The sequence below is a fragment of the Pholcus phalangioides genome, unplaced genomic scaffold, assembly GCF_987345545.1.
Source record: "Pholcus phalangioides strain wild (caught in Gottingen) unplaced genomic scaffold, Ppha-v1.0 ptg000030l_1, whole genome shotgun sequence".
In the NCBI taxonomy this organism is placed as follows: domain Eukaryota; kingdom Metazoa; phylum Arthropoda; class Arachnida; order Araneae; family Pholcidae; genus Pholcus; species Pholcus phalangioides.
In genome coordinates, this window is record NW_028301620.1 from 2,743,298 (window position 1) to 2,770,401 (window position 27,104).

At 34.7% G+C, this 27,104-nt stretch overlaps 1 protein-coding gene across 1 annotated transcript in view; it reads left to right on the forward strand.

The window, feature by feature from the left end:
- The window catches only part of LOC149067449 (uncharacterized), a 369,309-nt gene that overhangs the window by 85,216 nt on the left and 256,989 nt on the right, over positions 1-27,104 (forward strand). The window contains exon 5 of the mRNA XM_089252608.1: positions 14,526-14,741. Within this exon, the coding sequence (XP_089108734.1) occupies positions 14,526-14,741 (216 nt within the window). The remainder of the gene's footprint in view (positions 1-14,525; positions 14,742-27,104) is intronic.

The window sequence follows — 27,104 nt, forward strand, 5'->3', positions numbered from 1 at the left end:
AATTACATCCTTGTAGATCAAAGATCTTCAACCTTTTTCAAGTCGCGAGCACTGCCTGTACTCCATCATGAAAAGAAGAGCACCCTTGCGGCAAGTTTGACATGCGAACGCATGGAATAAAGATTGATTTCAATCCACGTGTTTAATTGTAACGTTCACCAATTGCTCGTGAGCACGAAATCGGACACAAGTATCGAGCACTATGGATGCTTCAGGGAGCACCGTGGTGCTTGCTAACAACGAGTATAAGATGTCTGTTGTAGACCTTGGCTGGTTCGAAGACAAGAAAGTCATTTACGTGGCTTTTGTAAATATTTTGCATCAGAGAATCATTTCCCACTTAAAGAATTTCAAAGGGAGAGGAAAAAGCAAAAGCGAGATGATGATATGATATCTGATCAGTACGTTGAATGTAATAGAGTGTTTTAGTCTATCTCGTGAAGTTAGTTTTTGTGATCAAAGAAATATGGTAGAGGTACATCATGAATTGAATGTCGATACGGAATATTATCCATGTTGGGTACTCTGAAAAAATATTCAAAAAAATCAAAACACATTGGTCACGATAGAAAATAACCGGACCAAAAATTTAAATCTACTTCCCAGTTCTTTGTGTTTTTAAGACAATAAAAATACACGAATACAACATCAATCCTCCAACCAAAATCGTTCAGAACTTTCAGGAAGACAAAACAATTATTGATAAAAGAAATGCTATTTTATTTGGGGTAGGAATGTGAAATTTCGCGAAATTCGGAATATGTTAGCTGGATCACAAAACATTCATTAAAAAATGTCAGATACATTTTGGGGAGAAAATATTCACGCAATACACAAACGTGAATAAAATTCAAGACTCCTGAAGCCATTAAAACGACAATTTCTTTAAAAAAAAAAAGCGTTTTATACTCTGTATTATTCAGTGTTTCGTAGGCTTTGCAGGGAGAGCATTGTTACAATAGGATAGATTGTTACCCGAGCATTGGTGGAAAGAAAGCATCACTGAAAAAAAAAACATTGTCACCTGAGCAATATTAGAAGGAAGGCATTGCTGTCTGAACATGGCTAGAATTGAGACCTTGTTGCCAGAGTACTACTAAAACGGAGACATTTTTATGAATGAGCATTGTCATTGAAATGAGACATTTTTGCCGGAGCATTGTCAGAAAGAAATCATTATCGGAACGAACATATTGTTACCTGAGCCCAGTTAGAAGGGAAGCTTTTTTGTAAATGAGACATTGTTGCTTTTGAGCACTATTAGAAAGGAAACATTTTTGCTTGATCACTGTTACTTGTAGAAAAAATATCAAGGACGGAAAAATTAATTTTAAATTTTATAATCTTTAAAAAAAATTTAATTGCAAAAACAACAAGTGCAACAACAAATGCGATCACATACAATACAAAACTAAAATATGAAAGGAAGACAACGTAACAAAAACGATACATACACTATGCAGCTCTTATAGACCAATTCAGTCCCTCCTTAATAATATATTTCAGATTTTTTAGAAGTTAGTTCAAATTTTGGGGCAGAGCTGCTGATGAAATTTTGCTGACAAGAGGGGGGAGGGGCTCAAAAATGGCTAAAAATTTAAAATTTTTCTTACGTAATACTTGAACGGCCCCAAAGTGATAAATCTATCAAACATACTAAGATTTTATCAACTTATTTAAGACTACTGGTAAGTATGCATAATAATCAGTTATTATAGATAATAACCGATTTTATCACATTTACCGTAACATATAGATTGTCAATTTCGCTAATAAATACAAAGAGTTTGCTGGTAAATTGAATCACCAAGTGATAATAGTGATTGCATAATGAGATAATGTTTGGAATGCGGACTAGGATCAGTTCGGAAGTCGCGCTTCTTCAGACCTGATATAGTATGGAGTGGGAGGAGTACATATGTATCATCATCATGCTCATATTCGCTGGTGCTATGGTCTGACTGGTACACACAAAGTCAAAAAACGTGAGGTCGTCCACCTGTCTGAAGCATTTCCATTACCAGTGTTGTACAAAATAAAAATAAGAAATCGGCTGCTGGGAATATAATGTAGCCTTTTACTCTCTCTCCCCGTCCGACCCACCATCATGATGACCACAAGAAAAGAGCATTCTTCGGGTGGTGGCGTGGTCATCATCATACCAGCTAAGGAGGATACTAACACACAACAGGTGCACTCGAGGTCAGCGGGTGAAAGTCGTTGGCCAGGCCCGAACCCGTTCGGTTGGTTATGGTTGTAATGAAGCTTTGTTTTTTTTTATATTTATTTTCTTCTCTGAATAATGGCCATTATTCGATGTGGCCACCACCGCATAACCATAACCCTTAGTTCATTATCTCTTTCTCTTGTTTTCACTACAGCAAATGGGTGGGTGGCTTCTCTATCTCATCTCTTATTTTTTGTGTGTGTGGCAGCTATTTTGATGACCGATCGGAGGGTTGTTGATCCTTTCATTCCAACCTGAATCATGCACGTGGACTAATTCCAGAGGAATACGGACGTTCGGTTCCAGACAGACCTCGAGTTGTTGCACGACGTGATTTTCGGAACAGGCAATTAGCATACGAGCACCTTAGCTTTATTTATACGCTGCGTGTTGTTTCGGTAATTAAGGTCGTTCTTATTTTCGGGGAAGAAACCATACTTAATTGCTGTTAATTTCTTTTGATTGAGCAGCTAAATGATCATTTGTACTAATTTGTTTTCCCTCTTTATTATTTGGAGGGTTTTTTGTTACAACGCGTTTCGTTTTTATTACGTTTCTTTGTTCGAAAATAGAAAAAAATCTGTTCAGAAATTAAATTTTTTTTTGAGTATTTAATTTCTTCTCTTTCTCGGGTCATTGAACAGAATTCAATTCTTTGCTTAACGAAACACAAATTTTCCAAAGGTTCCATTCAGTAATGCCATTGAATTTATAATCTCCATAAATATACCGGTCGTCCACTTTTATAGTTGTCTGATGGCTATTTCCTGAATCGTTGGTTTTAGAGACAACGTTCAATTAGAAAGAAATGTATCAAATGATGTCACCCATCATCTTAAATGTCGTTCAAATGAAAAAAGTTGTAAATAAAAAGTTACAAAATTTAAATTTTTATACGATCCCATCTGTCCTCTAACATCCTATTAGCAAGTTGGTTCCCCGTCTGTCCTGAGGCCGATAAAAACATTCCGTGCTTCCAAGTCCATATTCGCTGAGGTATTTGAATTAAGAGTTCGCAAAAAAATTGGAAAAGGACAACGCTCCTTTCCTTCATTTATGCTGTTCTTCCCTTTTTTTCTCTGAATTTTCGAATTCAAATATCGCAGCGAATATGGAACTAAAGAACATGGGTTTTTTTTGTTGTTCTCAGGAGATGCAAGACAAAAACTTTATAATTTGAACTTAGTGAAAAGAAGGACCGTATGAAAATTTAAATTTTGTAACTTTTTCATCAATACGTTTGTTTTTTTTTTCATTTTAACGGCATCTATGATGATGGGCGACATCATTTAAAACATTTTTATAATTGGAAGTTGTCTCGAACACCAACGGTTCAGGAAATAGCCATTGGGCAACGATAACAGTGGGCACCCTGTAAAAAAACTGCAATATCAATTTTTTTTATTTTCATAAATTTATTTTACCTTATACTTTTACAATAAAAATGCGCCCATCTTAGGTGAATATGATTCTGTTCATAGGTACCGGAACCTAAAAATTTAAGTTCCTTGAGTCTCTCTTCCTGTCTTTAATCATTCATTAATATACAATATACAGCACAGAAAAATAAAAGTGATGTCAATTTTGAAAATAAATATACATTCGCCAAACCGAATTTTCATTTAAACTCTGTAGGGCGTAAAATCAAAGCTTAATTTAATCGATTTCAAAAGGTCTGAAATCCAGAACTAGCCCGAAAGTTGGATTTAGCGGCGGGAGCATCGGGCGCGCAATTTCTGAAAGACCCCTGAAAACCCCCAACTTTGCACGTTTTTCTCATTTAAGGGGCCCAATATTTTCTTTTGCACCCGGGCTCTCAATCAACCGAAATCCCCTTCTGATTAGCTCTAATAAGTTAATTATTGTTGATCATGGATTATATTACGCGTTATATTAAGCATGGAACTGTTAAGCGTTTAATTTCTGGTTCAGCTATTTCCCTAATATTTTTTTCGTACCGACGTCAGATTTCCTTGTTCCTATTTTAATATGTTAATATTTATCACTTTTCACTAGATTTATATAAGAGGCGTAAATACCTGCAAAGGTGATAATATTGTACCCTCCGAGTAACAGGAAATTTGTTAAAATTATGCAATCAATCGTGAATTTTTGTACTGTATTTTGAAAAGACCATTAACTAGAACAGTATCTGAAATACAGAGAGATAGCATTTTTGTCAACCGTGAATTTTTCCAACGCTATGTTATGAAGCCTGCTTATATTCAAAATGGAAAATTTTTCAACTTCTGATCCTAATATTAGATTTTCCTGTAAAATTGGTTACTTGACGGTTCATCTTGCTTGCTTCTACTTTATTTGAGTCTAATTTAGTATAAGACCAAATCGCATCAGGTGCCCAGAGAATATCTTCGAGGAATTAAGGTATACAATTACCATCCGAGGATGAGAATTTTTTTTTTAAGAATCATGATTTAGAAATTTTTTCGAATCTTTCAACGAATTTCACGATAATCACACATTACTAGAACAAGAATAATCAGAACGGATGGCTACTCAATTGTTGCGAATCTACCAATGACCACTAGTGATCACTGCCCCGTGTAGAAGAGAAGACAGCATTAGAATTTGCCAATTTATGTCTCTTCCCTGCAGTTTCTGGATTCGGATCGATTAAATGAAATTTACGCCACGGTCTTCCACCTTTCCACCGATTAGCAATTTTATATATATATATTTTTTTTCTGTTGGCGTCCCTGGTGGATAGCGCCGCAGTGTGTGTAAGGAAAACTGCCTGTTAATAAAACCATTTTCTGGTCTTCGGGGCGAGTACTTTCTGGGGTCTTTGTTTAATTTAACCGATCAATTTTCGCCGGCGCTTCAAGGATAAGAGAGACTAAGAAAAAAAAATGGCTTTTCGCTCGAAGGAAAGGGGGAACACAAATTTAAGTGCGACGCGGATGCGGAAGAGCAACCAAAAAACAAAGGAATAAGAATAAGAAAAGCGTAAAGAACCGCGGTAGTGGATATAATGCTTCAGAGAGACAATTATTATTATGGTTGCTTTAGGTTAATTAATGAATTGAGCGCGGGGCTCTTTTCCTTGTTGTTGTTCCGAACCTTATCGAGGATAACTAAGTTTTTTTTTGTTTGGTTTTTTGTTCCCGCATCCCGCAAATGAAATTCGTTAAATTGTTGTATCTTCTTCAAGTATATATCATTCGCTCCGTTTAACCTGAAATAACTGAAACTCATTAATATGGAGAACGTATTAATATGGCACGACGCATATTTATCCAATTAATTACAATTTGCTAAATAATTGGTGTATAATGATCATTGGGGTTTTTTGGTTCTCTTAACGAGCATTGTGATGGATGTCCTGTATTTGGATAGCGTTGAGAACTAAGCTGCAAAAATTTTTTTTTTCTTTTTTGAAATTCATTCTACGAAATGGATATGAAAAGTGATAAGTAATGGCTTCTTTGAAATTTTAGTTGCCGGTTTTATAGATATTAGATTCTGAAACTGTGTAAGTGTGTGTGTTCGAAATAATTGTCTTTTTTTGTTTTTCCAAGCAAGGATTATTATAACTAAGATTTATTGATTAATAGACAAGATACAGTAAATGTAATTATTCCCATATATTAAGGATCTATGTATGAAGTGAGAGAGAGTAAAATTTTCACCCAATTTCATAATTATTAAATATGCGTGAGCAGAAATGTACAGTTTTGAGCTGGATGAGCTTCTTTCCCCAATTTAAAATGGCTTATCTTATATATCTACGCTACTGGTGGTGTCAAAAAAAATGCTGATTATTTTTACGGTACTAGTCTGAAATTTATTGCATGCATCAGAAATAATTACAGAGTTACGTTGAAAGAAATAATTCCACAATTGAGGAAAATCGATAAAATACGAAAAAATAATTTTAAGAATGAAAATTAGATTTTTGTGTTTTGTCCAGCTCTGGTCTATACTCTAAAGTTAAACTGCTGCCTCTTGATATAACGGTAATCCCTCTATAATGATATATTTTTTTGATCCGCAGATTACCGTGGTATCTAGTTTTCGCTGTAAATAAATGTCTTCAATAATTTGATGCCTCTATTTAAGTCAGAGCTAGTTTGCTCATAGAAAGGCAGCTATATACATTACAACAAATCCTTGTGAGTCTGGGTGTTCTCACAATTTTTAATACTGCAGTATGAGTTGGTAGCCTGCGAACTTCGTGGAAAGTTTTGATTTGGCTCGCAATATCTGAAAACTTAGACTCTTGCTCTGACATTGAACATTGAAGGACCGGACACACCCCACTTCCCATCTCAAATAGATATATAAGCGTTTCCGAAAGATGGGTGCATCCGGAATTTCATTAAATGAGCATATATATATGAGCATATATTTGTATAACAGAACAACAAGTCCGACTACAAGCGTAGAAATCGACAGTCTACGAAATCAACAAAATATGATAAATCGGGGTCTAAGAATCAAAGTCTTAATTGATATTGTAGCATCTTTAGCACGTCTGGACTCGATAACCAAAGTTCCGTTGGTGGCGATCCGTTCGGATGCGTTTGTCACAAGTTGTAGTCGTGTATACCGTACAACGAGAAATAGATGCCGTGTTTGCGTCATATGGAGTCCTGGTTCAAGTCAGCCAATGTGCGGACACCAAGGTGTTTTAGCTCGTTTTAGGCACACATTTCTGTTTCCTACTCTTAATGCTATTAGTTGTTACCGTATTTCCAAGGTAACCCCCAACACAATATAACAATTTCATGCATACTATTTGATCGCATCTGATTATATTCTTCATTCTTATAAGGTTATGAAAACGTCAACCTCAGTGGTAACGAAACCTCCGTTATAACGACAAAATTTCGTGTAATTTTTGATGTCGTTACAACCAAATTTAAATATATTTGAAATTGAGAGACTAAAACCATATCTTAATAAGATACGAGAGGAGTAAGTACAGCATGTGTAGAAAAAAAAATCAATATAAATATTTCTTACTAATTAACAGGTTATTTTGAAACGTATCAACTTGGAGCGACTTCACATCCTAATAACGAGACAAAACAAAAAAAAAAAACCAATTCAAAATTTAAAAACAAATTAAAATAAATGTATAATCTCTAGGAAGAGTGAAGCGATGGGGAAAAGAAAAATAATTTAAAAAAAGGAAAATTCCGTAAATATTTTAATATCAGAGCTCCCCAATTTGATATGCTAAATGAAAAGTTTCTAAAAAACTTTTCATTCATTGAGTCTCGCTCGTACTCTGATAATAATAATAATAATAATAATAAGCTGCAAGAGAGCAGAGAGAGAGAGGGAACAAACAACCTTCTCAACTCTCTTTAAATTTAATTTGGCAAAATATTAAATGAAGCGAAAACGTCGAAAATTAAAACCGTCAAAAAAAGAAGACGATGCATTTAAAAGAGAGAGTCACGAATAGCATGTAGTTGTATGTAATGTTGGAAAATATGTTTAAAAGAGAAGGGAATTGGATGCCCCTAAAATTACAGTTGCCAACGCGAAAAAAAAAAACTTAAAAACAAGATTACTTTCACATTTCCTGGAAAAAAAATATGAATAATAAAAAGAAATGCGTGCAATCCGAGTTACCGTATTATTGAGTTTATTCAATGAATCATCTTCTTTGTGAATTAATTTCATTCGTTTTCCCCTCCATTATTTTTTTTTTTTCCCAAGAATTTCGGATCTTTCGCATATTCAAAAATGTCTTCATTTTACGCGAATGACAAAGTAATTTGTCCTCCTATCCGGATCTTATCTTTCTTAATATTTGTTTTTTAATGTTTCTTTCCTTGGAGTAATATTTCTACGTGTCCGACCGATTTTTCTAATTCGGTTAAAATACTTCTAAAAAGAATGACGATGATTTATTTCGTCTTTTGTTAAAAGATAGAAAGAGACATCGGAATTTATTTTTTAGCGAGAAATATTTTTCACTTGGAAATTTTGCTTTTTACGGAATTTCACAAACGAAGGTGTTCTCGAAACAGCGGCATGAATGAGAGTTTTGAATGAAGAAGGCTTTGGCTATATACGAAATCAATCTCATATTTTTGGCATTAACATTTGGTTTAATCTTAATACAAGGGCCGCCCTTAGCAGACGTGGGGAACGGCGCGAAAATAATAGTGGGGATTAGAGGCGTTTTAATAATTTGGGGGGCAACTTGTCCCCCAATTTTATATATTTTGTGGGACAGGGTAAATCATTACATCCGATAATTCATACATTATAACGGAATACAAAGCTGAAAAATTTCCATACAAAAAGAAATATAGACATACAACTGAATTTGAATGAACAAAAAAATTTAATTGGAAATTTTTACCGAAAAAAATTTAAGTTGATGAAAGGAATAATTTCGAAACCAATTAAAACTGGGACCCAATGAAAGAGAAAAACCGTCTGAGAAATAATGTAAATTCAGAATCAATGAACCGAAAATGAGAAAAATGATCAACAGAGATAATCACATCCCATCACTTATGAAACGACCTGATGAAAATTCAGAATAAACAGAATAAATGAAAGAAATACTTTCAGAATTGATGGAAATTCGAAATTCTACAGTTAACAAAAATTCAGAATTCTAGAAATGATGATAATTCAGAATAAACACAATAAAATAAATACTTCCAGAATTGATGAAATTTCAGAATTCCATAATTGATGAAATTTCAGAATTCCATAATTGATGAAATTTCAGAATTTCAAAATTGATAAAATTTCAGAATTTCATAATTGATAAAATTTCAGAATTTCATAATTGATAAAATTTCAGAATTTCATAATTGATAAAACTTCAGAATTCTCCAAAAATTCAGAATAAATGAAAGAAATATTTCCATAACTGAGGAAATTTGAGAAATCCAGAATTCACGAAAATTTAGAATTTATGAAAGAAATTATCATTACCGTGGGGGTGGGGCCTCCCCAAACCGAGACCACACCTAAGCCGCACACCCCTAAAGGCGGCTTTGCTTAATACATATTAAACACATATACACAAAAATCTCATGAGAATATGTTCTCAGTTATAGCGAGGGAATTTTTTTTCAGGAATTTCGAATCTTTCGCATATTCAAAAATGTCGTCATTTTACACGAATGACAAAGTAATTTGTCCTCTTGTCGGGATCTTATCTTTCTTAATATTTGTCTTTTAATGTTTCTTTCCTTGGAGTAATATTTCTACGTGTCCGACCGATTTTTCTAATTTGGTTAAAATACTTCTAAAAAGAATGACGAGATGATTTATTTCGTTTTTTTTGTTTGAAGATAAAAAAAGACAATAACAATGTCGGAATTTATTTTTTTTGTGAGAAATATTTCCCACCTGGAAATTTTGTTTTTTCGTGGAATTTTTCAAATGAAGGTGTTCTTAAAACACAGGGATATAGGTGACAGATGCGGGAGCTTTTTTTTCCGTATAGAGAGAATAACACGCGTTGGCACATGTACATGCATTTTGAATTGTATTTTTAAACAATGATGTGAATATAGATAAATCTTTTGGGGAGGGTGATGAATAAAAAGTAATTGTTTGAGCGGAGAATTTTTAATTAAGAAAATGAAAAAAATCACTTTTTTAAAAAAAATGTGAACTTTTAACTTTTAACACAGAATTTCTACGTATTGAAAAAATATTGATTCTAAATTAATATTTTTTTTTATAAACAAGTGATGAATAACTTTCAGTGATTAAATCAATGGATGAAAATATGATGAATAACAATGGATTTTTAGACGATTAATACTGCATTTACGAACAGTGCTATTTGAATAACGTTGAATTTTCCAAGAATATTGTTGATAAAAATGAGTTTTTAAGTGATGTTTGGAATTATAATTGTTTCTTGAACAATGTTTTGAATGACAATTGTTTCTTGACCAATGTTTTGAATGACAATAAGTTTCTTAAACAATGTATTTTTGAGATAGATGTTAAGCCAATTAATACAGTGCGGTTTTTAAACAATTAACGTTTTAGAAAATGAATAACAATGCAATTTTTAAACAATTAACGTTTTAGAAAATGAATAACAATGCAATTTCTAAACAATGAAATTTTAGAATAATAATAATTGTTATTATAATTAAATTTCAGAAGAAAAGAACATAAGTGCATTTCATGCCTTCTGGGGTTATTATTATTGTAAATATTATTGTAAATTAAAAATAAAACTTTAGAGAATGAATAACAATGCAGTTTTCAAGCACCAATAATGTATTTCAGAAAAGGAATAACAATACAAGTCCAGAAAATAAATAACAGTTCAATTCCAGAAAATAAATAACAGTTCAATTCCAGAAAATGAATAACAAAATGTAATTTTTAAACAATAGAATTTCATACACAAAAATAGCAATGTGACATTAAAAAATGCGATTAATAAAAAATAATTTTTTAATTATTTTTTTTTACATTTCCAAACGATGTTGTGAACAAAGCTTTCGAGCCAAAAAAATTGCTGCTGTATTAAGTAATTTGATTTTCGTTGAATAAAAATTCATTTCATTTAATATATAAAATCCCGAATTCTCACGCTTCAATTCTGTCGACATGAACTAAAGAAAAATTGAATATAATCATGGATTTTCAAACAACAATTCAAGCGATATTTTTTTAAATGATACTTTATGATAACTGTAATACGTTGCTGGTAATTTGACAAAGTAAAATAATTATAAAGTGAAAGAATCCAATGAATGTTGACTGATTCAATCAACTGATGGAGATACGTTACGGTAAATATGGTAAATCAATTATTATGTTTATTATACATAATTACCGATTATTATGCATACCTACCAATCGTCTTGGTAGGTTTGATAAATGTATCACTTTTACCGGAGATTATGCATTACACCCATAAGTGTCGTTGGTAAATTCGATAAGCACTTAAAATTTATCACCTTTACTTATGATTATGCATAATTCCTAGCGTGGTTGGTGAAGTTGATACATATTAAAAAAAAATTCCAAATTTTGTCTACTATTTGGGATGAATATAGCCGGACCTCAATATAATGATAACAAATTTTACGATCAATCCCGATATAATAATTAAAAATTTTAAAATCGTACCCCGATAAAATGACAACAAATTTTACGATTGCAACCCGATATAATTATAAATTTCACGATCGTACACGAAATAATGATAATAAATTTTACCATCAAACCCCGATATAATGTTAAAAAAATTTCGATTGTACCCCGATATAATGATTTAAAAATAATGATACATGTATGAATTGTTATTCGTATTTATTATTTATTTTATTATTATTTATTAGACAAAACATACAAGACAAAGACAAAAAGAAAATTACAAAACAAACACTATTTGACCCAAAGGGATATAATCCTTCCATGGGTCATAAACAGTAGCGCAAATGCGACAATAAATAGTACATTTAATCATATAATACGATTTATCGGGCATACCAAAGACGTGACATTTGGGTATTATGCATAATCGCCGGTAAAAGTGATAATTTTTAAGTACTTATAAAATTTACCAACGACGCTCGGATACTATGCGTAATCACCGGTAAATGTGATCAGTTTAGGGAAATTTATAAAACTGACCCAAATGATTGGTAAGTATGCATAGTAACCGCATTTCTCACATTAACCTAACACATATATAAAATAGTACTGTAACACATAGCATATAATATGAAAATACAATACGTAATATAAAGAATTCATTGAATGTTCACTGATTTGATTGCTAGTATTTTTTTTCTGTTCGATTCAGAACTGATGTAAAAACCATGCAATTTTTTTCTTTTCGTTTTGTTTTTGATTTTCCTCTTAATTAATGGCTCTTTTTTTATGATAATTCGTCAATTTGATGAAAAAATTGAAAAAAAAAAAAATCAAGCTAGAAGAAAAAAATCTTGCAAAAAAAAAGTAAAACACGAGTTCGATGAACAGAAAAGAGAAGGACAATGATATTTTCTCTCTCGTTTTACTTATTTTTCTTTTCTTATCTCTACCAAAAGAAAAAGAAAATGTTAAGGTTAGAGGAAGAGCAAAGAATAAGAAGCAGAAAAGAACTCGTGTTTGATGGTGCATTATAATGTAATCCCTCAGATGCTTCTGTCCATTTCCCAAAGAAGCTCCATGGGAGTGAGTGAGTGGAGTGTATTACTAGACGGAAGGGATAGATGGATATACAGTACACCACTGTGTTGTGTTGGGAAATGGAAGGTGAAGAAGGCATTGCTTCTTGTGCTTCTTCGCCTCAAGGAGCATGTGGCCAACTTGTTTTAAGAGTTACCAAGAAACGAAAGTTTCTCTCTCCCCTCACTCTCTCTCTCTCTGTGTGCCTTTGAAGACCCCCGGGTGCCCAGAAATTGAAAGAATAGAAAGCAAAAGGAATATAAAAAAAATATATATCGGGGTATTTGAAGGCGCTCAGCCGGTAACCAGTTTTCTGGAGTTTTGATATGCGGTTAGGCGGTTGTCAGCTCTACTGAAAGTTTCATGCGCTTTCAACTTTCTAATCCCACCTCCTTCTCTCATCACCTGCAATATCTGCCCATTGATACTTCTTTTTCGGACTTTTTTTTATATCTATCTTATCACTTATCTGTTTTGTATTGCCGGATCTTTCAATTTTTTTATTTCTTCGGTATGTGTGTGTGTGTGTGAAGCCTAGAGGCCTGTTGCTGGAGGCACCAAAGTCTGTGAAACTGACAGCACTTTTAAATTAACTTTTCTTTCCCCGGTGGTTTTTGTTGTTGTTTTTTTTTATATTTTCTTGTGTCCGTAATTCATCCAGTAAACATGAAATGTCAGATTCCCGTAATTAACTTGTTTGAGAACTTGGTTTTCGCCGCGCAACCCCTCGATTTCCTCTTTTCCAAAGTCAAATTTTTGGCTGTCGAATTATTTCTTACACAGAATTTTCGAAGTTCTGACTTTTTTTTTTCCGAGAGCTTTTTTTTTTTTGGCCAGTCTGGAATACGTCCAAGTGATTGGTTGATACCGTGTCCTACGGGACCTAAGGTTATGTATAATGGAATCAGAGACGGATCCTTGATGGTTGAAGAATAAGAAATGCTCGACCCCGAGGGAACATAAGAAACTTGTTGTATTGAAGAAAACCCTAAACATAACCAAAGCAAAATAGATATAAGAGAATTCGGTTGAATTCTTTCCATCGAACATCACTCAAAAGGAAAAGGTCCCGACGTGTCGTCCTCAAAAATTTATGAAAAAATTTAAGTGCATTCAGCTCACGCAGAAAAAAAAATAGTGATCGAATGCAGTTATATTGAAGCTGCAAAAAAAAAAAATTATTGAAAATGACAATGGCTACTCATCACCTCTTGCGCGTTTTGGTGATGTTCATAAAGAACTTATTTTCATTTCCTTTTCCTTTCTTTCTTCCAGCTTCTCTGGTCGAGAAACTAGTATTTCTTTTTTTTTCTTTTTTCTTTGTCTGTACTGTATTTGCTCATGTGTTTTTTGAATGGCACCACTCTAACACTCTGGGGATGCGAAATTTCTGGAATTCATTTTCTGCCTCTATTGGCGTTCAAAATATGAATATTTACTTTTTTTTGAGTGATCCGTTATAATTACGCCGGATTTTTTTTTTATATTTTTGTGCATATTTAAATGAGTAGTATCAGTGGTAATTCTTTCAAAACTTTTTGAAGACGTCCTTGGAACCCTTTCCTTGTCCGTAAAAATTGAGCCCGGCAATATTTGCGGTCGTTGGATGAGCATTATCACTCCATTAGACATGAAACCTAACATCGTATTTCTCCGCATCAACTGGCATACCGGGGAGCAGCAAAGGAGGCCAGCTTGCTGAGGATACTCGTATTTTCCGGCACGTCGTGAAATTCAAGTCACGGGTTCAAAAAATTCACGAATATCCTTATTTTAAAAATACATTGAATTTTGGCTGAATGTCTACTGCGATCTTTATCTAACCTCACTTTTCCCGGCATGCCGGGAACGGACCAGACCTCAACATTAAAAAAAGTGGTGTCCCTCGAATATTACGGAATGCGGCTAATACGGAAGGACTACGGTATAATTTGCAAACTAAAGCTTTTTCAAAAGAAATCCTCTGAAATACATAGAAATTGCATTTGAATGCTATATTCACTTATTCACTGAAATATTTTCAAATTTTGGCCAAACAAGACTATATTTATGAAGGCCAATTGATTCTATTTTGCAAAGACTGTATTTTCTGGAAAGTGCATTTATGTGCTTACAATGCATTATTATTTTTTATTCTGCTTATTAACAGGAATCGGTCACACGTTGCCGCTTACTTTAAGAGCCTACTTGTTCGTCAACGGGATTTTTGTCAACAACTCGTCTCTTCTTGTCACGGGTTCAGTCTTTCTGTCATCATCAATCGAAGAAGACTCCAAGAATTCGACTCCTAACAATGGCTACCTGTTTCTGGAGGTCAGCTTCCAGTGGCCGTACGTTATTGAAAAATATGGAAAAACGTCCATTGGTGAGAGAGATTCATTTTATTTTAAATTTAGATGTATTTTTAGTGTTGAGGTTGTTTAGACTTGTTCTTCGTGTCGAAAGCAGACGTAGGAGATTTTAACCCTTTCAGTACTGACGTTAATTCAAAAAACCACAAATTTTTTGACTTCCGCAACATCCGTTACATACAAAGTTGGGTATTGGTATTTTGATTTATACAAAGGTTGCATAACTACAGTAGAATCCGGAATATCCGGCCTAATGTGGAAGGGCGGGCCAGACAACAGAAAAGCCTTATATGTGCTATAAATGCTCACTTTCCACCCCAACTATACCACCAAAAATACAATTTTAATACCAAAAATCGCTTCTATTTATATATTGTGACCTCTTGGTACAAGTCAGTACTTTATACATAAATGTAATGTACTTTAACCATAAATGTACAGTTTTACATTAATTTTACATAAACATAAATGTATAATTGTACTTCAAACATAATGACATTTTTGTTATGTACTATACTGAACGTTATAAAAATTTATTACAGAAAAAAGGAAGTCCAAGAATATAAATATTGTTACGAAAATTATGTAAATAGTTCTTATTTATCATTTATTATGTCATTTTTTGCCTATAAATAGTCGTTCTTACGTTAAAATTAAAATTAATACAGTACATCTTCTGTAAATCTAGCCAAATTGGCTACAAACTTAGCGAAGTTTGGCGACAGCTCCGATGATTTGGCGACGTCATGGCGCGAAAAGAACACGCCGGATAGTCGAGATTCTATTGTACTTTACGATTACCAGATGACAGTACAAGTGCGGGACAAGCAGTTTTTAAATAAGTTGGTTAATAAAATCCAGTTAGATGTTTCGCCCTCTTAAAAGTGTTTTACACTTCAAACGCTACTTTTACAAAATGTTTCCAAACAAATGTGTAAAACAATTCATTGCTTTATTTTTGTGGTAAAATAAGTAAATATATATATATTCATTATTATATATTATTCAACATATTTGAAATGGTATTTTTTATTTTCACTTTAAGGGCAGTATTCACCCACATGGTTTAAACTGTAGTCACAATTTTTTGATAAGAGATCGAGACGGATTGGTTAAATTCCGGTTTTTAACTCATCTATGTGATCTCTTATCCAAAAATTGTGACTACAATTTAAAACATGTCGGCGAATACGGCCCTAAGTGCTGGTAAAACTTTCAAGTACCAGGTTAATTTTTTGAAAAAAAATATTTTGTTTTTTAGGCTTTAATTAGAACTAAAATGACCTACCAAAAAATGTCACGATAATTACCTCATTTTTTCATATTGTCGTACTGAAAGAATTAAAGTCACAAATTCATAAATAAAATTCGAATATTCAGCCAATTATCGAAGACCGGTTCCCATACGTGATGCCTCTCTATACTTGTTGACGAATCCCGAAAATATGGTTATAATTGAGGAAAATTAGGAATTTTTTAAAAAACTGGAATCATACCTCTACCACGAACATTTGATAAGATAAAGGCCGAATGAGGACATACAGGACACCCTGTATATACACACACACACAACACGTTTCTGCGTGTAATTGTAATTCGTTAGAAATTACCCAGAGGAATGTTTGCGAGTCGGAATGTATTCTGCGTGCATATGTGTAGCCCTAACGTATTTACAATGTCAGAGCTTTATGAGTATTTTGTATTTTAGAGGTGTTGCCATCTGTCTTCCGTATTGGAAATGAAAGCGGCAGATGCATCTGCTAAAGAAATCAACTTTACAAACTATCCGGGCTTGTCAATGCTAAAATAAGGGCGCTTTCAAGTAGGCGAGATATCTCGTCAATGCCGCTCAAAGGCTTAAATGAAGTATGATTATACAAATAAAAAAGAGGCCACAATAGGTGAACCACTTAATGAGGTGGCCGGGAAAAAAATCCTCTAAAAATGTGGAAGCCAAACTAAACATTTGAGAGTGAAGCCTGTGGAAGACTTTTGTGGAAGAAAATATGGCTAAACAGGAACAACAAATCGCTAAAAAGAAAGATAAAAAGCAATAATTTCCATTCATAGAGTTACATTGAAGCTTCGCAATGATGGGAAAAGAGCTAAGAAAACAGGGAGAGCTAGAAGGATTTTTTTTTACATTTGCTTTAGAACGAGATATCTCGTCCTTGGCGGTTAATTGGTTAAAATAAGTTTCTATATTACAGTATGTTTTTTTTTTGTGGGGGAAAGAAAGCAATGTTGCAGAGAACAGGTTTTCACCAGAGGGTGAAATTCCTCAGAACACCACACCGCATAAAGCTACCACCATAACCAATAGAAAAGCGTTGAAATTGTTTTTTTTTTTGTTCGCGTTCGTGAATGGCCACTGGATTTGGCAGGTACAGTCGCCATTGATCAATAGGGAAATTTTTTTTAATTTTCACCTCTGTATCAAACACATTTAAAAATTCCTCAATCCAAAAAAAAAAAAAAACAATTTTAACAGAAAAACAGAATTATGAGAAGAAAATACGTCATACATTTTGTTATAACCGATAGGAAATTCTCTACTCATCTATGATTCTATGGGAATTGTTTCCATAAACTTCACTGTTATGTCCCAATCAAAATGATAAAGGGCGCGGTAGCCCAGGCCGGTAAGATTCTCGTCGAAAGCACCAAAGGGCGTTTTTAGAGGTGCTGGTTCGATACCCGGTTCGTCAGAAACTTTCCTGACACGGAGGTGCAACAGAAATTGCGGCATTACCACAATGAATGAATGAACGCCAGGGGCTCTGTGCCACCGGTCTTAATCTCGTTGCCGAAATCTCTCCCAGCCCAGCTTCGTGACAGAGTCTGGAACAAAGTATGTGCACCTAATAGTCTGAGTGTGTATACAAATACAAATACAACGCCACAACAGGCAATCTAGTGTCGTGTTTGATTTTGCAGTGCTGCCATCTTTACTTCAAATTGTGTATGAGTGAATATTTTTTGTAGGCCTGTTGTTCTCAGGTGGCGACACTTTTTAACGAAGAGATCGACTCGAAGTGGTTATGATCCACGCAAAATCAACTTCAGCCGACCACCAAAATTTCATCGCTGTCGGGACTCGAACCCGGGTCCATCGAATGCCGCTCGAGTGATCTACCATCTAACCTATAGTGGCAGATGGCGACGTGGCCATAGAAAAAGGTTGCTACCTCAGGGAGTCGGTCCCATATATATATATATATCGGGGGTTTAGTACACCAACCTTTCGGTGAGTGCATAAAACAGAAAAAGGTTGCCGTTCGGAATGGGAAATAAATTGCAGGTCCCGGTCTAATTAGCCCCAGTGTGCAGAAAATAACCGAGGTGGGACAAAAATGATCACAATAATACTGTCAATGCTATTTTTTTTTTCATCGCTAGTTTATGACGTTGACGGGACGGAAAGGTGTTGACGATGAAAGGATTCACCCAATTAAGTTTTCAGCCGTTTCTCGACTTTGACAGGGTCGTCTCTTTAGCTTTTTTCCTTTCTGTTAAATGCTAAAGATAGAAATAGACTTCTGCAATCTCTCTCTCAAAAAAAGGATCACTCGCTCGGTAACTTTTGTTTTCCCAACAGAATCCGAATCTTGATTAATCCGGTTCTATGACCTCTCTTTTATTTCTATTTAGTTGAACGTCCAGCGCTTTGTTTTGTCTATTCGTTCGTACCTCTGGGGGACTGTTTGAGAAACTCTCTCATCTTTTCTTTAGTAGAGTTTTTCTCTATTATACTAGGGGGTCTTCAGCTCAATGCGCGCATTTCGGGACCCGAATGAGTGAAATTCAATACACGCAACCAACAACTTAGCAGGGAGAATGGAACCGAGAGGCATAATTGTCTGTTTCATTTCAACACCAGACGCTGGCATATACTGCGGTGATTTATTGATTTCCTGAAGTGCAAAAAAAAAGACCCGGTGATATTATGCAAATTAGGCGATCAATCAATTAAATGACACCAAAATATGACATTCATTTTCATTTTGAATAGTTTTGAGCTTGAAGTTTTTTTTTTTACTTTGGTTGCTCATTATACACTGTCGAGTCACAGTTTTTATGGCCTGAATCTAATGCAAAATGCTCGGAATAACTGGTCAGTATGGACTTTCTAGAAATGATAAGAAATAGCTGCTGGGAAATAGCCAACGGTATCTAGAGCTAGGATCTAGAGCTAAGATAAACAGACTATAGATTGCAGTTTCCAATTGCTGTACAGTGATGATTGACCGAAGTCGATTCTCTGCGGTTTTGCAAATTCTAGGTGAGAATGCGAACCGATCTACCATTTGAAAGAGTCTCTTCGCAGAGAGGAGGCGCATTCGACGCTTACACTTCAAAATATGGACGGCATATGGCAGCACCAGTATAATATGAAAGAAGAATAACTAGGGTTAGAGCGACACATGTACACACACACGCACGCACACACACCAAAAAACGACACGACAGAAGCCATTCATTGCACGCAGAATAAAATATACCTGTGATATGGCCATCCGTTGCCAATCAAAAGAGTCCAACTAACACTACTCGTCTTAATTATACTGACACTACTTCGACTTATGCAGCGTCCGTTGTGGGGGACGAATTTCATTGAATTTCTTGGCATATACGTTTTGGACCATTTGAAAAAGATAACTGTGATAAAAGTGCTATTTTTTCCCCTGGTGGTCACAAATTGAACTTTTTCTTTTATTGAATCTTTCTTTTCCCCCCTATGGTCCATCTATCCTTTATACCAAGTTTCATCAAAATACCTCCATCAGAACGAGTGCTACATACGTCTGAGTAGTGTCAGTCATAACCACCCTGCATGAACAGAAAGCGGACATTGCATTGAACTGCTCGGTTCCAGAAATATCATATTCTACGGATTGAAAACTGGGTACTAAATATATATATAAATTGCCTGTAACCACAGGTGAATTTATCTAGCTACTATTACTACTAATCGTGCAAGTGCCTCAACGAATTGGTACATGCCCAGCATGTGTAGAACTAACGTATTTATTTTGTCGGAATAGTGCTTGCTTCGTGTTCTCCCTGGAGGTGTCATCTGTCTTCCACATTTTTTGAAGTGAAGATGGTAAATGTTTGAATTTTCATATTGTATAAGTATCGTGTTGAAGATCTGCCTGATCATTGCGGAGAGACTTTTCTAACTGACAGACCGATTAAATTGTGTGAGACTGCTCTTTCACTCTCAATTGCCGACCAACCAAGAAAACCAACTTCAGTTGACCCACTAATGTGCTGTATCCATGGCTTCAAATGATAATGCCTCAACTTGACCCTTGTCAACAGTTGAAAACACGCACAGGACATCAAGGTGCCCGCCATAACGATGTGGTAATATTTCCGCATTTTCGTAATACATTTTTTTTTCACGGAGCGATAATTCGGTAAGAATTGAATCATGGTCCCAGTGTTAGGTGAGCAAAGTTTAATTCATTTCATAATGAATAGCCTGTAATGCACCAGTGGTTGTGCAGTGGTGGTAATAATGCCATACTTTATACTCTGTGTGTCCCGTCGTCCCTCTTCACCCCGAGATGCCGGAAGCCACCTAACAAATCGAAACAATGGCGGCTGCCGTAAACAAAGGGCCGGATGCCGCCCAGAAAAAAGATACATGGCACATTTTATTATCATCGTTGTCCTCTTCACTTGTAGAGTAATAATGTGTTTTTTTAGTTTTATCAAAGTTGGGCGTGTGCGTACGTATTTAGCATTCGGTCGATTACCTCTGCTTCCCTCTCAATGGGCTCCAACGCTGATGACAAATGACGCGAGTGTTTGTCCTTTTTATTTACTAGGCATTATGTACGAAGTTCGCTTCTGCGGCTTTTCTGGACGCTGTTGGAGAGAACTTTTGTTTTTTCATACCAGGGCCCCCGGATCAAGAGCACCACGAGCCCTGGCCAAGCAAGTTTTCTGAGGCCCTAACTGGCCAAAAATACTCACCTGCAAGTTTATATGCTGAACTTTTGGAACTTTCAATCAGATCTCATTTTCTGAAGACACCCCCCCCCCCCCATTAATCTCGAGGCCGTATCTGGGTTGGCCCATGTCTAAAGACTACACTTGTTCATACATAATCAGGCAAATATTACGTGCCGAGGAACTGTTTCTTTCTCTGCTTATTTAAATACTACAGGTGTCTAAGGTTAAGGGCAAATCTGTTGCCCTGGGCATGTAAAAATTTTCACGGGAGCATGCACTTTTTTCGACCGCGTGCTCGACCTTGGCATGCAGAAAACAACAAATTTAAACGCTCGTTTTTGTTTTTTTGGTCGACGATGATACAAATGTTCCTACACGCATGCGTGAAATCATACGAAAATGCTTTCTCGGAAGTCAACACCTATACAGGGTGTACTGCAAGTCCTAATTCGGTCTTTATCCCATCAACCATTCGTCGTAGTGGTATGGTTTAAATTTAAAAAATTCTCAAAATGTATTCAAAAATCAGTCTGTGCCAGTTGTGAGAGTGAAAGTACAGTACAGTGTGTCACAAAAGAAATTTAATATAATTTTATATGGACACCCCCCTGTCCTAAAACCAAATTTGAAAGTTGTTGTCCAGTCTCTTTTAAAACTTACAAAACAAATCCATGTTTCTAAACGCAATATTCGCCGAGATATTTGAGTACTTAGACAGAGACAAAGTTAGGAAAGAACAGCATAAACACTGCTTTGTTCCTTCATTTATGCTGTTTTTTTCCCAACTTTCCTCTGTTTTTGGAATTCAAATATCTCAGTGAATATTTCACTTGGAAACGAGGAATTTCTTGTGTTGGTCTCAAGAGACAGACAAGGCAACAACTTTCAAATTGGTTTTTTAGGACAGGGTGTCCATATAAAAATTTAATTTTTTTTCTTAATTTTGTGATACACTTGTTTTTCCCTCTCAAAACTGGTTCAGAGTGATTTCTGAACACATTTTGAGCATTTTTTAAACTAGAACCATACCTCACGACTGATAGAGGCCGACTTAAGACTAACACGACACCCTGTATGTAGTCAATATAACAGTATAGTAATGCAGCAAATACATAGCCACGACATGGTGTCGCACGGAATTTTGCTCCAATAGGGTTTTGAATAAATGGAACAGCTCACATCCGGGAGTCGTGAATTCTAACACAATTGACACGATGAAAAATAAATACGAAAACATATTTGGATAAATCAAATCAAGTTCTATCCATGCTTCGATAAGAAGCAACCACAATATTTTTTTCTGGGCAGCGTATTTATATATCAATAATTATTTTCGACGTATGCTTTTATATCATGTTGCTGTATTTCAGTTATATTTGACGCCCATATTTTTTTTATGGACATCTGTTTTCAGCCACCTCCTTGAACGATTTACTTGCCGAAGCGTTTGTGTTTGTATTTTGATGTATTTTTCACTGGGAGAGGCCCAGTATTTGACTTATATACACGTTCAACCCATAGTCAAATTTTTTTATCTGTAATTTTTTAAACATTTACTGTTTAACAAACTAGTCTGCAGCTAATAGCCCTGGATGATGAAGATTGAAGACGTCTGACTACTTGGAGACCCTACTGTCCACATTTGCTTGTACAAAAGTCTTGTATAAAAAATTATTTTTCCTCTCCAAAAAAGACTTCGAATTAAACAAGGAATTTGGACATTAAGGGGGTCTCCTACCTTTAACATGGTAAGAAAACTTTCTTATGTGGAAGTATAATTGAAAATATTTTTTATCAATTGATTTATTTCAAAGTTTGCTTGTGTATGCTATCCTATGCCAGTACAAAACTTTACATGTCTTCAAGACCCTTTTTTTGTAAATGCATTATTTACACCTTGTGAGCATGATAAAGTTGCCTGAAATCAATGTAATTGAATAAAAAATGATTTGAAATAAAGAAAACTTCAGTTCATAAAATAATAAAAAATATGATTGCGATTTTATCGACTCAAACTTATGCAAAACTCAATTTTAAATATTTAACATTTAAAAAAATTTAATTTTTTTTATAACCCAAGTATTTATGAATGGATATAAAATATTTTTCGTCACTTTATGAACTGAACAGTTTCCTTTATTTTGAATCAATTTTTTCTCAATTTCACTGATGTCCTGCTATTTGTTATGCGATCAAGCTGTTTTTAATGAATTTTTTTGAGCATTTATAAAAAAAAGCAAGATGTAAAATTTTGTACCGGCAAAGGATAGCATAAACAATCAACTATATGTGGTAAACAGCCGAAATAAATCAATAGAAAATATATTTTTAATAGTATTAACACAATAAGAAAGTTTTTAAAATGTTAAAAGGTAGGAGACCCCCCCCCCCCCTTAAATTAGATAAAGAACTAGAGGGGATCCATAAAAGTTTGTATTATTAAATATTCGGATCAACCAAGTTCTACAGTATATTTACACATTGATGGGGACACGCCCTTTATTTACAGATCTCAAATCTTTCATACGCTCAACGTCAAAATAAAATGTGGATCGAGTGACGTTTACACCAACAATTCACGAAGGGGGAAGTGCTTACATGCTAAATTATTCTAATGCACGTCGGATTTGGGAGCAAGCAATTACGGAACGCCAGACAGTCCAATCCGTATTGCAAAGTCTTTACCACCGAAGACCGGGAGCTTCGGCCAACGACGAGTTAAAATCGTTTAGAGGAAAATCCATTTGATGTCTGTGTAGACGATCGACCGAAAAATAATACATAACAATGAAGAATCTTTCGCATGAATGGACCTTCTTCTTCCAACAAGTCCAGTATCCTCTCTTTGCACCATGGTAAAGAAAAAAAAAACCAACTCTCACCGCGTATATGTGTGTTGTGTGTCTGGCAAATCCTGCTTTTCATTTAAGTGAAACAAAATAGGCGGCAATAAGTTGTTCTCGGTCGACTGGTCTCACGGAATGGCCCGAATGCCGACAACCGGAAGCATGGTCCACTGGTCAGTTACAAAAGCCCCTGACCTCGGTGGCCATCATCCCGAATTTAGCCTTTTCTCTCGATCTCAGAGTCGGGATACTACCTACCATGCATCCTACTGTATGTGATGATGATTCCTCTTTTATTTCTCTCTCGATGTTACGCCTCTGGTTTCGATGTTCATTTTTATTTATTTTTTTCACGCCGTTTTTAAGCCAGTGGGTGAAAAAAAAAGAGGCGAATTTCATTAATGATGTCTGCAACTGTTTCTCAATGTGACTCCCTGTTTTTTTTTTACAATGTTTCGACGGAAAATTTCCGCAGGAAGAAAGAACAGAATTACATAAACGATTCTCCTGCGTGGCTTTTCACAAGAATGATGGTGTCTGGAAATTCTTTCGCAAACATTTTCCAGTTTTCGTGCCATTAAAAACTAATACTAACAACAAATACGTGTGCCCCTAAGGAAAGTGTTTAGAATATTTTGGAAGATAACACATTTTATTTCGGAATTGGTTCAAGTTACTTAATTCCTAACTGTACGATGGCATTTTTAGAAAACTTTTATAGTGTGAAAATGGGAATAAAGTATATTTTCAACCGTCTACCAGCACAAACCAAGAATATAAAAATGTATTAGCGGGTCTCAATATTTCGGAGCGTTTTCTTGTCATAAATTATTAGGCGAGAGAGAAAGTTCTAGAATTTATTTATTTAAAATTATTATTATTTTAAATTTTTTAGCTATTTTCCGGGCGTTTTCGGAGTCCCGACTTTGTAGGAATTCAGAGATAAGGATAAAATACCATCTATTTCGATTTTGAAATCTACCATGTGTACGGTAAGGGTAAAATATCTCACGAGATTTTGTTTTTAAAAAACCAATGACGGTGCCCATTCCGTTTGATTTCGGACATCAGCCATAATGAACTCCTCGGAGAAGTATTCAAATGCATCGATTATATACGATCACTTACGCATTATGCGCAATTAATTTAAAGGCCATTATGAAATTTGAAAGACTTTCGATTTGCCACACAAAATATTTATTTAAATCCGCGTGCAAAACTTTTATACATATATCACTGTATAAAAAGGATACAGCATCAACTCAAACATGCTCTTTCCCGAGTCCGAAGGCACTTAGATCATTGTCGGGATGATATAAATATTATGTAATGAGAGTTCTGTCTCATTTGGACTTGGGAGTAATATCTCTCATCTGGATCAATGACATCTTTGGTTTTTAAAATTTCTATTTACATTCGATGGAAGCAAATTTTTTTATAATATATATTATTAGATTTTTGCAGAACAACGAGCGAGACAAAACTTCTAATGAAGTAGACTTTCTTCCGATTTCAAGAAGGTGCAATCGAAGGGGTATAGGGAAAAGTGTGTTCTATTGAGAAATCAACTTTACAAAATACCTGGTCTTGTCAATGATGAAATAAAAGACTTTCAAGGAGGCGAGATATCTCGTCAATGCTACTTAGAGGGTTAAAATCATTGCAATTTTTCTTTGTGTTGTTATTAACCAAAAAATCGCCAATATATTTTTTTTAATTTTCATAAATTTTAGTAAAACTAATGGTTTTCATCACAGTCAATTGAAATTATAATCGGATTCCTCACAGAAAAAGTCTAGTCATTTTTTATTCGTTTGACTTGATTTGAAGTAAGTTTGATAACTCTCAAGTTACATTATCAATTTAAAAATAATTCCAGATCATTTTGTTGAGTGCACAACCTCCAGCCCGCAGGTCCAAGTGCGGCTCGCTAAACGGTTCTGTCCGGCCCGAGATAAGGGTTCCGGTAGAAAAGTGTGAATATACGCAATACGGATAGGCTGACCTTATATCCTTTACCGCAAAAAACTGTCAAGTGATAAAAAAAGCTGCCAAATTCTCGCGAAAAAAATTATGAAATGCGAGTAAAGTTGTAATTACAGCCGAAAAACTATCAGAGGCCAGTAATTTTGCCTAATATAGCCATAAGAAATGACTAAAGACAAGTCAAATCGCCAATTACAGCCGAAAAAATTGAGACTCAAATAAAATTGCTAATTTTCAAAGGTAAGGGAAGTTGCTAATTTCAGCCAAAAAAAATTTCAAAGTGTAATAAAGTTGGCAATCACACAGTAAAAAAAGTCACCAGCAGCATGTAAAATTACCAATTTCATCCAGAGACAAATAAAGTTGTCAATTACAGCCGAAAAATTGCCAGACGCAAATAAAGTAGCCAGTTACAGCCAAAAAAATTGTCAAAGGCATCAATTTACAAGCCATTAAAATAATCTTAATTCTTGTTTTCAAAAATTCAAATAAGCCTCGTCGAAAATCAGGGACAAAACGTGACATTTTAAGAAAAAGCTAAGACGACGAAAATTACCGGAATGTCTCGCATAAAATTACAGGTCGTATAGTCAACCCATATATACAAATTTCTGTCCCGCGAACGGCAGAATTGCCGCAGGACTGGCCCTTGGACTAAAAAGTCTGTGCACCCTGGTGTAGAGGGAAAACAAAAGGACAGGTACGGTTTTTGTTATACCGACCAATGCCACCAGAGGGAGTTGAAAGTGAAAAAAGAAAACAGAGAAAAGAGTAACGCATACAATGAATGGCTTCTTTTTTGTTGTTTTGACTCTCACTCGCCGGTCACACACGTTACGAGCGTCTTCTTTTCTCGTGTGCGTTTAAAACTGACAAGTAGTAGTGTAGTGTTAAGGCCGGTGATTGTTATGTGCGTCGTTCGCGGATAACGTTTTTTTTCGTAGTTAAAAGTCATCGGTAAATTCGATTTCTTAAATTTGTTTTGAAAATTCGTTTGGATGTGTTTGAAAATATTTCTGAAATCAATTTCGCGAAGGTGAGTTTTTGTTAATTTCAATTATTAATTGGAAAGTAAAAGAAACTATTTTCGTTAATGTTTAGCTGTTCGATAAAATTATATTTTTTAAACTCGGCACTTATTTTAGTTTGAAGTTTTTCTTTGAACGGTACTAACAATATCAGAGGATATTTAATTACCTTTTTGATCACTTCAACTTTAATTTACTACAACTAGCAAGAAATTATTGATTCGTGCATCTACCGAAGACATTGATCATCGATGAGAGGAATGCGATATAATATTGATTTAAGGCTGCATTAAAAATTAATAGAGTAACTTATACTCGAGAGGAAATAGAATGACGTCACAAAGAATTTTGATATAAAAATGAACACGACTTTTTTTGGGAAATTTCGTTTATTGAATAATTTTTTATACTTTTATATAAACGTACTTTTTACTTTTTTATTTTTTTTATTTGAAAGTTTATTTCATTATTGTGGGTACCGATTCCATGCCCCAAAAATATTTCAAACATATTTAGACACGTGCGTCGTGAAAGTTTTCGGTTCTAAAAAATT